At 67.4% G+C, this 16291-nt stretch overlaps 1 protein-coding gene across 1 annotated transcript in view; it reads left to right on the plus strand.

The window, feature by feature from the left end:
* CROCC2 (ciliary rootlet coiled-coil, rootletin family member 2) overlaps positions 1-16291 on the plus strand; it is a 40581-nt gene continuing 24290 nt past the window's right edge. The window contains 7 exon segments of the mRNA XM_062197549.1: positions 1-78; positions 10311-10461; positions 11723-11879; positions 12378-12476; positions 13103-13268; positions 13874-13977; positions 14183-14395. Of these exon segments, the coding sequence (XP_062053533.1) occupies positions 1-78; positions 10311-10461; positions 11723-11879; positions 12378-12476; positions 13103-13268; positions 13874-13977; positions 14183-14395 (968 nt within the window).

The raw sequence follows: 16291 nt of genomic DNA on the forward strand, positions 1-16291 counted from the left end.
ATGAGCTCCGTGCCCAGTGAGCCTGGTGACCGGGACGCCACCCAGCTATCGCCGCTGGGGCTGGACGCTGTGATCCAGGTCAGTGGGTAGCCGCCCTCCTCGGCCTCTGGACAGCGGGTGCCCTGGGCACTGTGGGAAGGCCACTGGGGGGGCAGAGGCCAAGCTGGCCAGGTGCCTGCACAGCTCCTGCGTACACGTGCTCAGAGTGAGAGGAGTGGGGGCACACACGCACGCACACGTGCACACATGTGCAGGAAGAGGCTCCTGGGGAGGGAAAGTCAGCCCAGCCCCTGCCCTTGCTGCCAGCACGCAGTTGTCGCCCTCCCACCCCCCAAACGGCCCGCAGCCTGTGCACTGGGGACGGAGCCCCTGCTTTCTTGGCTGGGGGCGGGGTGTGGCTGGGCTTCCCGGGAGAGGCCCTGGACCGGGGCTTCTCCCCGGCCTCTGTTCTCTGAGTTCTGGAAGGCTCTGCTTCTTAGCGCTCCGGCACAGCAGCAGTGACACAGGCAGCCCGCTGTCCTGCTCCCGGCCACTCCTGTCCCCATAGCTGACCTAGTCAGTGCCCAATCAGACCCCCTGCCCCGGGGCCTGGCCGGCACAGCCAGGCCGTCGCCATCCCTGCTGCGGCGTCGTCTTTGGGGCCCCTGTGGTGCGAGAAGGGCGGGCGGGACAGGGTGACAGGCAGGCGGGACAGCAGGGCGAGACACCCGGGCTGCACGGGGCGGCGGGGGGCTGACTCAGGAGTTGATGAGTGCTCTCGACACCTGCGTCCACACGGCCAGGGGCGACACAGGTCACCGGGAGGGAGGCAGCGCCCACGCCGGCACAGGCGTGTGTGACAGCCAGAGTCACGGCTTGGCGGTGCCCTGGCCGGACGCCATCTCTGCCCGGCTCCCACAGGGGCTCCATGCTACAAAGCTTCTTCAAAGTGTTCGTGGGGAGTGGGATTGAAAGAGTTTATTTTGGTGCCAAAAGAACTGAAATCCACACACTCGGGCTTTCTGGGAGCTGACGGAGCACGGGGGTCCTGAACCAACCGGGAGCAGCTCTCAGAACGTTTTCCCGAACACAAGCTCTGTCACTTCATCTCCCCGAGCTCGCTGAGCTGCCCTGGGAGTGCCAAGGACAGGGTGGGGGAGTGGGGGAGGGCTGGCTCCCCGCTGCTCACAAGCTCGCCCCCCGGCACCTGGTCAACCCGCACGGCAGCCCTGGGAGGTCAGGGGACCCAGGCCTGAGGCTGGAGGCGTGGTTCCAGGTACGACAGGGCTGACTCCAGCAGAGGGCAAGGTGCCAGTGGTGTGGCTGCTTCTGCCCGTCCCCGAGTCGTCCCTCTCCCTGGGAAGGTGTCGTCCCAGCCACGTGTGGCCTCGGGTGTGGCAGCCCTGCCTGTCTGGCTGACACCTGTCATTTGAACAGTGCTGATTGAAACCTTGGTGATCCCATGGTGACACAGGCAGGAGGTGGCACAGAGACGAGACACCCAGATAAGCATCGGGGCCTGAGGGCGCTATAGCACCCAGTTATGAAAGGGGACGGTCAGGGCTTGGGTGGGGGGGCTTCAGGGGCTGGGTGTTCACTGTGCACTGGAGTGGTGGCTCCAACCCTGCTCCCTGTGTCTCTGATGCACTCTGGCCAGGGCTGGACCCTCTTCCACACCCCAGAGAGAAGAGCAGAGGTACAACGGCTAGGGCAGCAGCACAGGCACCGCCATCACAGCCCAGCCCTGTGTCCCACCCACAGCGCCCTGTGTCCCAGCCCAGCACCCGCGCCGTGTCCCAGCCCTGCACCCACACCCCGTGTCCCAGCCCAGCACCCACACCCTGTGTCCCAGCCCAGCACCCGCACCCCGTGTCCCAGCCCAGCCCCCGTACCCTGTGCCAGCCCAGCACCCGCACCCCGTGTCCCAGCCCCACACCCACACCCCGTGTCCCAGCCCAGCACCCGCACCCCGTGTCTCAGCCCAGCACCCGCGCCCCATGTCTCAGCCCAGCACCCGCGCCCCGTGTCTCAGCCCAGCACCCGCGCCCCATGTCTCAGCCTAGCACCCGCACCCTGTCCCAGCCCAGCACCCGCACCCTGTGCCAGCCCAGCACCCACGCCCCGTGTCCCAGCCCAGCACCTGCGCCCTGTGTCCCAGCCCAGCACCCGCGCCCTGTGTCCCAGCCCAGCACCCGCGCCCCATGTCCCAGCCCAGCCCCCGCACCCTGTGCCAGCCCAGCACCCGCACCCCGTGTCCCAGCCCAGCCCCCGCACCCTGTGCCAGCCCAGCACCCGCACCCCGTGTCCCAGCCCCGCACCCACACCCCGTGTCCCAGCCCAGCACCCGCACCCCGTGTCTCAGCCCAGCACCCGCACCCCATGTCCCAGCCCAGCACCCGCGCCCCGTGTCCCAGCCCAGCACCCGCACCCCGTGTCCAAGCCCAGCACCTGTGCCCCGTGTCCCAGCCCAGCACCCGCGCCCCGTGTCCCAGCCCAGCACCCGCGCCCCGTGTCCCAGCCCAGCACCCACGCCCCATGTCCCATGTCCCAGCCCAGCACCCGCACCCCGTGTCCCAGCCCAGCACCCGCGCCCCGTGTCCCAGCCCAGCACCCACGCCCCATGTCCCATGTCCCAGCCCAGCACCCGCACCCCGTGTCCCAGCCCAGCACCTGCGCCCCGTGTCCCAGCCCAGCACCCACGCCCCGTGTCCCAGCCCAGCACCCGCGCCCCGTGTCCCAGCCCAGCACCCGCGCCCTGTGTCCCAGCCCAGCACCCGCGCCCTGTGTCCCAGCCCAGCACCCGCGCCCTGTGTCCCAGCCCAGCACCCACACCCCGTGTCCCAGCCCAGCACCCGCGCCCTGTGTCCCAGCCCAGCACCCACACCCCGTGTCCCAGCCCAGCACCCGCGCCCTGTGTCCCAGCCCCACCAGCCCCACAGCTGCGTCTGGAGACTGGCGCAGGTTCAGGAAGGTTCTCCAGCCCTGGCCCTGGGAGAGTGAGACTCGGAGATCGCACTGAGACGGGAGGCAGTGAGGCTTCAGGAGGGGCGGGCCCTGCATCTGACAGACAGCTTGTCCGGGGGGGGGGGGCCTTTCACTCTTGAGTTGTGCCTCATTGATTCTCAGCCTTCGCTGTTCTACATATTACGTGTGAAACACACAACAGGAAATTCACGATGTTACGTGGCACACCCGGCATCCGTGTTCTCACACGTGTGCAGCCACACACTCACACACAACAGGAAATTCACCGTGTTACATGGCACACCCAGCGTCCGTGTTCTCACACGTGTGCAGCCACACACTCACACACAACAGGAAATTCACGGTGTTATGTGGCACACCCGGCGCCCGTGTTCTCACACGTGTGCAGCCACACACACACAACAGGAAATTCACCATGTTACGTGGCACACCCGGCATCCGTGTTCTCACACGTGTGCAGCCACACACACACACACAACAGGAAATTCACCGTGTTACGTGGCACACCCGGCGCCCGTGTTCTCACACGTGTGCAGCCACACACACACACACAACAGGAAATTCACCGTGTTACGTGGCACACCCGGCGTCCGTGTTCTCACAAGTGTGCAGCCACACACACACACAAACAGGAAATTCACGGTGTTACGTGGCACACCCGGAACCCGTGTTCTCACACGTGTGCAGCCACGCACACACAACAGGAAATTCACCGTGTTACGTGGCACACCCGGCGTCCGTGTTCTCACAAGTGTGCAGCCACACACACTCACACACACACCCCGCACACTCCTGTCCTGCAAGCCGGGCCCCTCCCTGCCAGCCCCGGCGGCTCTGCGCCCGGCCCCACCTCTGCCCCAGCCCGTGTCCAGCAGCCCTGCGGCTCCAGTAGCACAGCGGCTCAGTCAGATGTCACTCAGCAGTTTGCCATCCCCTCCTCAGTCAGGGCATTGGAAAGGCTGCCCCCTGCTGGCCCCCACACGCAACGCAGCTGCGAACTGGGCCCGGCCGCAGAAGCGGGGTCCTGGGGGGCCCCACCTCAGGGCCTCAGCATGGCCCAGCCCAGGGCTCTGCAGGCATCTGGGCAGTGGACCAGCGGGTGGAGGCGCTCTCTCTCTCTCTCTCTCTCTCTCTCTCTCTCTCTCGCCCTCTCTCCCTCCACCTCCTTCCCCCTGACCCGTGATGCCGTCCCCACCAGGCCCCAGCCATCTGCACGCCGAAACCAGCCACTCCTGCAGCTCCCTGCACCATGGCTCAGCTCCACCAGCTGCCCGGAGCCAACACAGGCCCCAGGACTGCGGCCACGGCCTCCACCACGTGCTAGAACAGCTCACAGGCTGGAGCCGCGCCCCTCGCCGTGGCTGTCCAATGTTCACTGGTGTAAAGGGAACGGACTTTGGAGCTCAGTCCGGACCGCGCCCCTCGCCGTGGCTGTCCAATGTTCACTGGTGTAAAGGGAACGGACTTTGGAGCGCAGTCTGGGACACGACCCCCTCCTTGCTCTTTCTGTAAATGGTGCAGGTGTGGATCAGTCCACTGTACAGTCACAGGCTCCCGCCAGCCCCAGGAGCGTGGGTTGCAAACCACAGTCGGGCCACAAGGTGTTGGTCCACTCCTGTGCTGGTTGTGTTCCTGCAGTGACAGCCCAGGTCAGGCCGGACACGCGGAATCTGTGTTTGGGACTGGCTGTCTTCACTAAGGGCGATGCTCTCCAGAGTCACCCATTCTGTTGCAAAAGACAGGATTCACTCTTTTTACCACTGTGTACGATTCCACGGTGTACACAGCCCACGATTTTTCTTTATCCAGTCTTCCGCTGATGGGCATTAAGGTTGACTCCATGGCTTAGCGATTGTGCATTGAGCTGCAATGAGCATGGAGGTGCAGACAGCTCCTTTGGTTACTGATTTCCTTTCCCTTGGGTAAATTCCCAGGAAGGGAGTGGCTGGGTCACGTGGCAGGTCTGTACTCAGGTTTCTGAGGAATCTCTACGTGGTCCTCCACAGTGGCTGCACCAGTTTGCATTCCCACCAACAGTGGACTAGGGCGCCTTTTCCCCCACATCCTCGCCAGCATCTGTTGTTGGTAGATTTCTGTATGAGAGTCATTCTAACCGGGGTGAGGTGAAACCTCATGGTGGTTTTGATCTGCGTTTCCCTGATGGCTAGTGATCCTGAACATTTTTTCATGTGTCCTTTGGCCATTTGGATTTCCTTTTGAAAAATGTCTGTTGGCCAGCGCCACAGTGTATCAGTTGATTTCTCAACAATGTTGCAGTGGGTTCCTTTCTGAGAGGAGCAGCGTGGTAGGGGCAAGAGGCGCAGAGTCAACACACAGACCCCGGGAGTCGGGTGAAAGCAGGCTTGAGGCGAGCAGCCCGCAGACTCGTTTATTACAGTTGATACAACAGCTTATATAGCCAAGACCAGCCAATCTGGTCAAGGGGCGGTCTATGCCCCAACCAATCACAGCCTGTTGCCAGGCAGTTTCCAAAGCCATCCAATCACAGCCTGTCACCAGGCACTTTCCAAAGCCAGGTGGGTTTCAAAGCCATTCCTGAGTAACTGATGCTCGCTTGCCAGTGGCCACCTTGGCATGGCCTTCTCATTCCACTACACCACAGCTCACTAGGCTAATCCTCCACCTGCAGCACCGGCACACCGGGTTCTAGTCCTGGTTGGGGCGCCAGATTCTATCCCGGTTGCTCCTCTTCCAGTCCGGCTCTCTGCTGTGGCCCGGGAGGGTAGTGGAGGATGGCCCAAGTGCTTGGGCCCTGCACCTGCATGGGAGACCAGGAGAAGCACCTGGCTCCTGGCTTCAGATCGGCATGGCCACAGCACACTGGCCATAGCGGCCATTTGGGGGGTGAACCAACAGAAGGAAGACCTCTCTCTCTCTCTCTCTCTCTCTCTCTCTCTCACTGTCCAACTCTGCCTGTCAAAAAAAAAAAAAGAAAGAAAAATGTCTGTTTAAGTCCTGGCCCATCTCTTAAGCAGGTTGTTTGTTTTGTTGTTGTGGAGTTTCTTGATCCCTTTGTAGATTCTGGATATTAACCCTTTATCAGTTGCTTAGTGTGCAAATATTTTCTCCCATTCTGTCGTTGCCTCTTCACTTTGCTGAGTGTTTCTTTTGCAGTGCAGAAGCTTCTCAGCCTGATGTAATCCCATTTGTCCATGTTGGCTTTGGCTGCCTGTGCTCTGGGGTCTTTTCCACTAAGTCTTTGCCTGTGCCAGTGTCTTGCAGAGCGTCCCCAATGATCCCTAGTAATTTGATGGTATAGGGCAGTAGATTTAGGTCTTTGATCCATGTTGAGTTGAGTTTTGTGTAAGGTGTAGGGTGGGGTCCTGTTTCATACTCCTGCATGTGGAATCCAGTTCTCCCAGCACCATTTGTTGAAGAGACTGTCCTCGCTCCAGGGATTGGTTTTAGCTCCTTTGTCAAAGATAAGTTGGTTGCAGATGCCTGGCTTGACTTCTGGGGTTTCTATTCTGTTCCGTTGGTCTACACGTCTGTCTTTGTGCCAGTACCAGGCTGATTTGACGATCACCTGTCTGAAATCTGGTATTGTGAAGCCTCCGGCTGTTTTAGCTACACAAGGGCTCCTGCGTTTCCACGTGAATTCTAGCATCTTTACTCCTTGGTTTATGATCACAGAGCACACGGCTGGAACAGCGTGGGGAAGGGAGTGGAGCGAGACTGGAGGGGGCAGAGCTGCTGGCCTCTCAGGCCCCGCCCCCAAGGGCTTTTCCCGGGGGTTCCCTGCGCCACTGACCCAGTGGTTGGCCCTCAGTGATGGCTCTGGCCTGGGTCTGGGTGCAGCTCCTCTCTGTCCACCCAGCCCCCCGCGGTCATCTTTGTCCACAGACCTGAGCCAGAGATGGACTCCATGGCCCGTCCCCCGCAGCTGGCTGGCGCTGTGCTGGCCAGAGGGCCGCCTCCTCCCACTCAGGGCCCTGGCTCTTCAGCGCGGGTTCAGTCTGCTCCCCAGCCGGGATCATCCCCCACCATCCCTCAACCGTCCCCAGCTCTGCCCAGGGCCCCTCTCACCAATCCCCGCGCCCCTCCCTTGGGAAGCCCACGGGGGCGCCAGGGACACCGGCACAAACAAGACAGCCTGGGCCGTGCCCCTTCTCTGCTCCTGGGTTCCGAGTCATTCTGCAGGTACTGATTCACCCCTTTGGCGGTGCCGCTGGGTTCTCAATCATGCTCGTGCCGGGCTGTGCTGGGGCTGGGGGCTCAGACATGGAGGCGCTCCCCCCCCCCCGCGGCAGTCCCTGCTTTCACGCCTGGCCCCTAGGCCAACATGAGTGCCCAGGAGCACAGACACACCGAGGGGTCACTTGGGGCCCAGGCTGACCGCAGCACTCACCTGGCCAGGCGCTGCCTCGCACACATTGGAGGCTTCCAGCTCTGGAAGCAGAGCCTGGTGGAAGGAGGGTGAGCCGGCGTCCATGGCCGGCCTGGCTGGGCGCCCTGCCCTCATAGGGGCCAGCCAAGCAGGGCCAGAGGCAGACCACCCCCGGGGGACGCAGGGGACAGCTCAGGCTGGGTGGGGGACACCATGGAGAGATGCCGTGAGGCTGAGTCAGCCCCCGGCCAAGGCTGGGGTCCAGCTGCTACACAGCCGCTTGTCCACCCCAATCGAGCCCCACACCAGCCAAGCCTCCTAGGGTCCAGTTCCAGCCCCCTACCTGCAGTGCCCCTTGTCGCCACAAGGTGGCACTGTTGGCACTCCTGCTGCCCAGGCTGTGGGCTGGATTGGGGCCCCAGCCCCGCCCACCCCTCCTCCCACTGGGATCTGAGATGGAGGCTCAGCTGGACCCAGCCAAGTCCCCCAGGGTCTCCCCTCTTGGGACCCAGGCGTGGGGGAGCCCCACCTTCCTGTAACCCGGGAGTTAGAGACCACGGTGCAGGCGCCTGCCGGCCATGCCCTGAGCTGATCAGGGGTTGTGGCCCTGGCCACCCATGGAGGTGGGGACATGGCTTTCCCACGTGGTTTTTGATGTCCCCACCTCCCGTGCAGGTTATCAAAGAGGCAGGCAGGGGCTGGAGGGGGGGGGCGGTTCTTGCCTTGCGGGATCCCTTTCCCCCCACTGCTCTGCAGTCACTAGCCAGGGTCCCTCGGGAGCCAGGGACAGTGGCCCATCTGCCCTTGGGCAGGGAGTAGCCAGTGGGGCCCCATCCCCCCAGCACCTGCTGCCCCGGCTCTGGGTCCAGCGCTCCCCTTCATGCCTCCGTGCGTACCTGGGTGACCAGGCCCTGCAGAGGAGCCAGCCCAGCTTAGCTGCTGTGTCCACCCAGCAAGGGGACTGGAGCTGAGGTTCCCGAGGGCCAGGAGGGGCCATGCCCTTGGGGTCAGGGCTCCGGTGGCCCCTCTCATGGGTGACTTTGTGGGGGACGTGGTGTCGGGGTTCCTCTCCAGGGCTTCTGGGGCATGCTGGGTCGTAGGAGCTGCTGGTGTGGTCACCACCTTGGCGCCCTGGGTGGGGAGAAGCAGTGGCCAGCAGGAGGCCAAGAGCAGGCCAGCAGTCCCTGTGCCCCCTCCATGGGGGAGGTCCTCTTGCATGGAGTTTGGGTCAGAGGAGTGGGCACTGCCCGCACCCTCCCCACCCGCATAGCTGGAGTCTGCCCCCCACGGTCACCTGGGCCGGCACTGTCCCCCCACACAGCAGCGGCCGCACAGGGACTCTGGCTGTCCTGGGCTCTGATGCTGGACACAGGAGGAAGGGACATAGCCAGGCTCCACTGTGAGTCTGGGGTCTTTGGGGAGATCAGTGCCCAGCTCCGGGGTCCTCTGCTGTCCAGTCACAGCCCAAGAACCCGGGGATGGGAAGAAGGACCCTCTGGCCAGCAGGGGAGGGACCCAGCCTGGCCTCAGTGCTCAGGTGGCCTCCCAGGACTCGGGGCCTGGGGGGGCTGCACACAGGAATGGGGGAGGGGAGCAGGGCCAGGACCCTGGGGGCCAGACGCCACCTGGTGCCCGAGGAAGCTGGGTCCGAAGGCTGGAGGCCGGGCGGGCCCCTCCTCTGCTCTGTTCCCCCTCCCTGACCGCCGGGTACTGCCGGGGGGGTGGCAGGAGGCAGCAGGGGCTGGGGTGTCCCCCGCAGGAAGCCCCTGGCCCCTCCCCTCTTGGCTGCAGCTGGGCCAAGGCCCATCCCCCCACCCCGGGCGTGCGGCCGCAGCTGGAGCCCATTACACCCCAGCGCCTCTGGGACGGCCCCGCTAAGCAGTGACCCCCGTGCAGTCAGGAATGAGTCAGGCTGACGCTGGCCGCTGCCTTCCCGTTAGCCGTTAGCCAGTGCCCAGGGGAGCGGGGCGGGGCCAGCCTGGCCCAGGGCCTGCCATGTTCTTGTCACCACCACCCCACCCCCGGGCCCTGTCTCTCTGCACTCAGGCAGGAAGTTACAGGGGCCTCTGCTCCCAAGGACACCCCCACCCCCACCAGAGATGGACTCCCAGGGCTTCGGGGGTGGGTGCTGCCATGGGGGTCCCCACAGAGCCTGGGCCTCAGGGTGACCCTGGGCGGCTGGTCACTGGCCCAGCACCCATGGGAGAGGCCAGGCTGAGCTCTAGAGGAGGGGCACCCCAGAAGCCCCCCACCCACCAGGCCTGCCTGAGGGACAGAGCCGGGGTGTCCAGACCTGGAGAGGGAGGCAGGAGGCCATGGGCACCCATCCACGGGGATCCTGGGGGGACACGCTACGGAGGGGCCCCAGGCCAGGACCCCCCAGTCATGCCTGGGAGCCAGAGGAGGGGCTCTAGGGAGGGGGAGGAGAGGCTCTGGTTGGCCCATGGAGCGCCCTTGGGGCCGGCACGGCTGCCCGGGGCCCCCAGCAGCCAGTGTGCATGCTTGGCAGGCAGGCGGCCTGGGCTGTGGGGCCGGGGGCCGGACGTCTCCCGCTGGTCTGGCCACCCAGCGCGAGGGCCCCTCCCCAGGCCTGGCCCCTCCCTGGAAAAATGCCTCTCGGAGCCCTGGACCCGGAGTCTCCTGCCCACTCAGAGCCAGGAAGGGTGGGGGGCTCTGCTCTGCCCCGCCCCGCCCACACGCCCCCGCCATGGGTGGGCAGGTCAAAGATTGAGCCTCCCTCTCCTACCTGTGTCAGCTCCTCCCCCAGACCCCACTTTGCAAATTAGCTGTGAGACACCTGCCCCAGGTGGGCAGGGGCTGGACTTCCCCCACGGCACCTGCACCAGGGGCACCTGCCTCCCAGCATTCCCAGGGCCGGCTGGAGAGGGGACAGCGACACAGGTGCACCAGGGGCAACGGCCAGCCCTGTGCTGGCCGCTCCGGGGCCCTGTGCTGCCTGGTGGGTGTCGGGCAGCCGTGTCTCTGGGGTGTGTTTCAGAGACTGTGGGACACCGTCCTGAGCCCCTTGGCCAGCAGAGCGGACCGGGCACTGACCGTGCGTGGAGATGGCCCGCAGGCCTCGCTCACCTCCCTGCCTGCCCGCATCCGTGAGATCGTGGCTGGCAGCCTGGGCGAGGAGCCCCCTCAAGGTGAGGTGGCCGGGGGCACGGTGGCAGCAGAACAGCATGCTGAAGCCCCTCCCCCAGGCCCTCCTGGCCGCTGTCTGCCTAGCACAGCCAGCCCACTTGAGCCCATGCCCCCAGGCACCCGCCCTGGCCACCAGTGCCCACCACACCCCTGGGCACCTGCCCTACCCCCCAGTGTCCATCACAACCATGGGGTACCCCCTGCCCACCAGTGTCCAGCAGGGCCAGCACCACACCTACAGGCACCCACCCTGCCCACCACACCCCCAGGTACCTGCCATGCCCCGCACTGTACACCGCACCCCCCGGGAACCCACCCTGCCCACCAGTGTCCACCACACCCCCGGGCACCCCCCCGCCCACCAGTGTCCAGCAGGGCCAGCACCACACCCCCAGGCACCCACCCTGCCCACCACACCCCCGGGTACCTGCCATGCCCCCCACTGTACACCACCCCCCCCGGGAACCCACCCTGCCCACCAGTCTAGCAGGGCCAGCACCACACCTACAGGCACCCACCCTGCCCACCACACCCCTGGGTACCTGCCATGCCCCCCACTGTACACCGCACCCCCCGGGAACCCACCCTGCCCACCAGTGTCCACCACACCCCCGGGCACCCCCCCGCCCACCAGTCTAGCAGGGCCAGCACCACACCCCAGGCACGCCCAGGCACGCCCCCCACCCACCAGTGTCCAGCAGGGCCAGCACAGCTCCACTGGGACCGGCTTACGTCAGTCAGTGGTGCTTTGAGAACCCTAAGGCCAGCACTGGGGGAGCACAGCCTGCTCCCAGCTTTGCTGGGCCCTTGCACTCCACTGCCCACCTGAGGCTACACTGCTGTGCTTGTGCCCCCCGGGTGTGGGCCCCAGGTGACCAGTCCCCAGTCAGCCACTCTTGCTGCTTGCCCGCACAGGGACACCCCAGCACCCACACCCTCTGCTCTACTTGGGTGGAGATCTGGGCCTGGGCTGAAGTGGACAATAGCTGAGTGCTCCCGCAGAGAGGAGAGCCCACTCCAACCTCAGAGCCCTGCCCACCCACCTCAGAGCCCCGCCCACCCACACCTCAGAGCCCCGCCCACCCACCTCAGAGCCACACCCACCCACACCTCAGAGCCCCGCCCACCCACCTCAGAGCCCCGCCTACTGCAGAGCCTCGCCCACCCACACCTCAGAGCCCCGCCCTCCCTCTCAGCAGGCCTGGCTGTTGGGCCGTGGGTGGACCCTCCGGCCGCCCGGCTGACCTGGGTTTGCACCTGCAGGGCTGCGGGAGCCGCCAGTGGCCCAGGCGGGCGCCCCGGAGGAGAGGGGGCTCCCACAGGGGGAGCTGGTGCAGCTGGAGCACCTGCTGGCCCAGGCAGGCCCGGAGCGGGAGGAGCTGGTCAGCAGGTGCAGCGCGGTCAGCGAGCTTGTGAGTGTGTGCGGGGTCACAGCCAGGCCCTCGGGAAAGACAGAGTCCACCACGACACCACAGGCAGAGCGTCGGCTGGCGCGCCCACATACCCCGCCAGGCCATAGCCCAGCTGTGCCCCTCCTTGCCCACTCCCAGCCCCCCCGGGGCCTCCCCCGCCCCTCACTTCCCAGGCCCCAGATCAAGGTCTCTATCCTGGGGCAGCCATCTGGGGCTGGGCTGCAGGCCCCCACCCCCGGGCAGCACAAGCAGGCGCTCCAGGTATGGGGGCCGCATTCACCCCACTCTCACCTCCCTGCCCTGGGCTTCACTGTGTGGCTGTGCCGAGCCTGAGGGTCCCTGCCCCCCACTGGGCCAGGGCTGCCAGCCCCTCAGTGCTGCCCCGTGCACAGGGTCCTGAGCCTCCCAGCCCTGCCCTCAGCCCCTGCTGCAGGGCCCAGGGGAGCCCCCTGTCCACCCAGGGTGGGCTTTGTGCCCGGGGGCTGGGGCGCGGTGGGACCCGGCAGGCTTCCCGCCCAGATGCAGGCGCGGCTGCACAGGTCAGAGCTGGACCACAGTGCGGACCTGGAGGAGGCCCTGGGCCGCCTGGAGGCCGCCGAGCAGAGGTGAGCCGGCCGACCCCCGGGCTCTGACCCCGCTGAGCCCTGGGCTATTGGCCGCTCCTCCCAGGTGTCTCAGTTAGCTTTGCTGGTGGGGGCCGGGGAAGGGCCTGGGGCTGCCGGCCCACCTGCTGTAGGACCCCATTCCCCATCTCAGGGCCAGGATCAGGGGCCGGGCATGCAGCCTCCCGTGCTGCCCCCTGGCCTGGGCAACTGTCGCACACTCAGAGACCACCCAGCCCCCACGCCCAGGCCCCCCTGGCGTCCAGCGCCTGCCCAGCAGCAACCCAGCCTCTGACACAAAGAAGGGAAGACCCTCGGGCAGCATGGGGGTGGGGGCTCGAGTCCCCAGACGCCGGGAGGAGCACATCCCATGGTGGGCCCATCCCCCCGGCCCTTCAGGTCCCTCCGCGGGGTCCTTGCTTTCCTGGGGGGCTGAGGGGGGTCTGGGGTTGGGGGTGCAGAGCCTGGAGGATGTGGGAGGTGGAGGCTCAGGAATGAGGGGGCCCAGGAGAGACGTGCTGTCGCTGGCACCCAGTTTGGGGCCCTCTGTGGGGCCCGGGGGTCCATCCGTCCAAGGGTCTCGGAGGAGAGGCCTCAACCCCGCCCCCGCCCGGCCTCTGTCCCTGCAGGAGCGCCGGCCTCTCCCAGGTCAACAGCCTCGTCCGAGAACAGCTGGAGCAGCTGAAGAAGGCTAACGAGGCGCTGGCCCGGGAGCTGGCCGGGTCCAGAGGCCTTGTGCTCCGCCTGCAGGGCGAGCTGGAGCCGAGGGAGCCGAGGCCCGAGGCCCAGAGACAGGTGCTGCCCTCCAGCCAGGCCAGGCCCCACCCTGCACCTGTGGCAGGAAACAGGGTCAGCAAGGCCAGGCCCACTCTGGGTCCGCCATGCTACACGCCGCCCCCCACCACGGCCCCGCCAGGCTGCAGTGAGAGAGGACGGAGCTGGGGCCGTGTGCTGGCTCTGGCGTGGACCACGCTGTTGTGAGCAGGCCGGTGCCCCCATGGGCCTGACCCTTGACCCCAGGGCCGCCCACAGCGCCTGCCCCGAGGTCCCTGCAGTGACCTGGCTTCTGCCCTCACTCGGATGCGTCCCGGGCAGATTTCTCCCGTTTGGGGACGATGCTGTGCCGGCCACCGCTGCTGTGCTGTGGCCTCTCCGCCCCATCTGACCACGAGCCTGAGGGCCTGCTCCTGCTATAGACCCTCAGGAGAGGACCACCCCAGCCCCTACCGGGCACCTCATGAACCATGGGGGTCCACAGCATACGGGACGCGGGGTTTGAGGCCCTGGCAGGGGACTCATGGCCCACCTGAAGCCCCATGACCAGGTCCAGCAGGACACCTGGAAGTGGGAGGCGGGTGAACGGGCCCCAGCTGGAGTGGACGCTGGCCTCTCACTTTCAGACCCCCCGGATGGGCCCAGCGGAGGCCTGGGGCATCCTCCTCCTGTGGAGACAGACCTCGGGGCTCCAGGCACAGCTGGCCGAGCTGCGGGCGGCCACTAAGAGGTCAGTGCCGCCTCCCCTGGGGATACCCATCTGGAACTAGAACAGCAGGCCCATGGGGCCTCAGGGTACCCAGTGGAGGGCGGGCTATGGGGAGGACAGACGGAGCAAGGTGGGGCCTGCCTCTCCCGGGGTCAGCACCCCTGGGCCTGGAGCCTGGGGCCCCACAGGTGCCGAGCTCAGCGATGGGGCTGCCCTTGTCTCGCAGGGGCCTGGCTGACCTGCAGGCAGAGGTGGCCAGGGCTGCCCGGCGCCTGCACATGGCCTGCCTGAACCTCGATTCCAACCTGCGCCAGGCGGCCAGCAGCAAGGCTGCTGCCCTAGAGCGGCGTCTGCGGGAGCAGGTGACGGAGACGCTGCAGCTGCAGGCCAGGTGGGCGCCCCTCGGGCAGGCGGGGGGGGTACAGCAGCTACAGGCCAGGTGGGTGCCCCTCGGGCAGGCGGGGGTTGGGGTGGGAGACACTGCAGCCGCAGGCCAGGTGGGTGCCCCTCGGGCAGGTGACGGAGACGCTGCAGCTACAGGCCAGGTGGGCGCCCCTCGGGCAGGCGGGGGTGGGGTACAGCAGCCGCAGGCCAGGTGGGTGCCCCTCGGGCAGGCGGGGGTGGGGGTGCAGCAGCTGCAGGCCAGGTGGGTGCCCCTCGGGCAGGCGGGGGTGGGGTACAGCAGCCGCAGGCCAGGTGGGTGCCCCTCGGGCAGGCGGGGGTGGGGGTGCAGCAGCTGCAGGCCAGGTGGGTGCCCCTCGGGCAGGCGGGGGTGGGGGTGGGAGACACTGCAGCTGCAGACCAGGTAGGCGCCCCTCGGGCAGGTGGGGGTGGGGGCGGGAGACGCTGCAGCCGCAGGCCAGGTGGGCGCCCCTCGGGCAGGTGGGGGTGCAGCAGCTGCAGGCCAGGTGGGCGCCCCTCGGGCAGGCGGGGGGGGGGTACAGCAGCCGCAGGCCAGGTGGGTGCCCCTCGGGCAGGCGGGGGTGGAGGTGGGAGACACTGCAGCTGCAGACCAGGTAGGCGCCCCTCGGGCAGGTGGGGGTTGGGGTGGGAGACACTGCAGCTACAGGCCAGGTGGGCGCCCCTCGGGCAGGCGGGGGTGGGGTACAGCAGCTTCAGGCCAGGTGGGCGCCCCTCGGGCAGGTGGGGGTGGGGGTGCAGCAGCTGCAGGCCAGGTGAGCGCCCCTCGGGCAGGTGGGGGTACAGCAGCTACAGGCCAGGTGGGCGCCCCTCGGGCAGGTGGGGGTGGGGGTACAGCAGCTACAGGCCAGGTGGGCACCCCTCGGGCAGGCAGGTGGGGTACAGCAGCCGCAGGCCAGGTGGGCGCCCCTCGGGCAGGCGGGGGGGAGTACAGCAGCTACAGGCCAGGTGGGTGCCCCTCGGGCAGGCAGGGGTGGGGGTGCAGCAGCTGCAGGCCAGGTGGGTGCCCCTCGGGCAGGCGGGGGTGGGGGTACAGCAGCTACAGGCCAGGTGGGCGCCCCTCGGGCAGGCGGGGGGGGGGGTACAGCAGCCGCAGGCCAGGTGGGTGCCCCTCGGGCAGGCAGGGGTGGGGGTGCAGCAGCCGCAGGCCAGGTGGGTGCCCCTCGGGCAGGCAGGGGTGGGGGTGCAGCAGCTGCAGGCCAGGTGGGTGCCCCTCGCGCAGGCGGGGGTGGGGGTACAGCAGCTACAGGCCAGGTGGGCGCCCCTCGGGCAGGTGGGGGTGCAGCAGCTGCAGGCCAGGTGGGCGCCCCTCGGGCAGGCGGGGGGGGGGGTACAGCAGCCGCAGGCCAGGTGGGCGCCCCTCGGGCAGGCGGGGGTGGGGGTACAGCAGCTGCAGGCCAGGTGGGCGCCCCTCGGGCAGGTGGGGGTGCAGCAGCTGCAGGCCAGGTGGGCGCCCCTCGGGCAGGCGGGGGGGGTACAGCAGCCGCAGGCCAGGTGGGTGCCCCTCGCGCAGGCGGGGGTGGGGGTGCAGCAGCTGCAGGCCAGGTGGGTGCCCCTCGGGCAGGCGGGGTTGGGGTGCAGCAGCTGCAGGCCAGGTGGGTGCCCCTCGGGCAGGTGGGGGTGGGGTACAGCAGCTGCAGGCCAGGTGGGCGCCCCTCGGGCAGGTGGGGGTGGGGTACAGCAGCTACAGGCCAGGTGGGCGCCCCTCGGGCAGGTGGGGGTGGGGGTGCAGCAGCTGCAGGCCAGGTGGGTGCCCCTCGGGCAGGCGGGGTGGGGGTACAGCAGCTGCAGGCCAGGTGGGCGCCCCTCGGGCAGGTGGGGGTGGGGTACAGCAGCTGCAGGCCAGGTGGGCGCCCCTCGGGCAGGTGGGGGTGCAGCAGCTACAGGCCAGGTGGGTGCCCCTCGGGCAGGTGGG

This window comes from Lepus europaeus, chromosome 1 (assembly GCF_033115175.1).
Source record: "Lepus europaeus isolate LE1 chromosome 1, mLepTim1.pri, whole genome shotgun sequence".
Classification (NCBI taxonomy): Eukaryota; Metazoa; Chordata; class Mammalia; order Lagomorpha; family Leporidae; genus Lepus; species Lepus europaeus.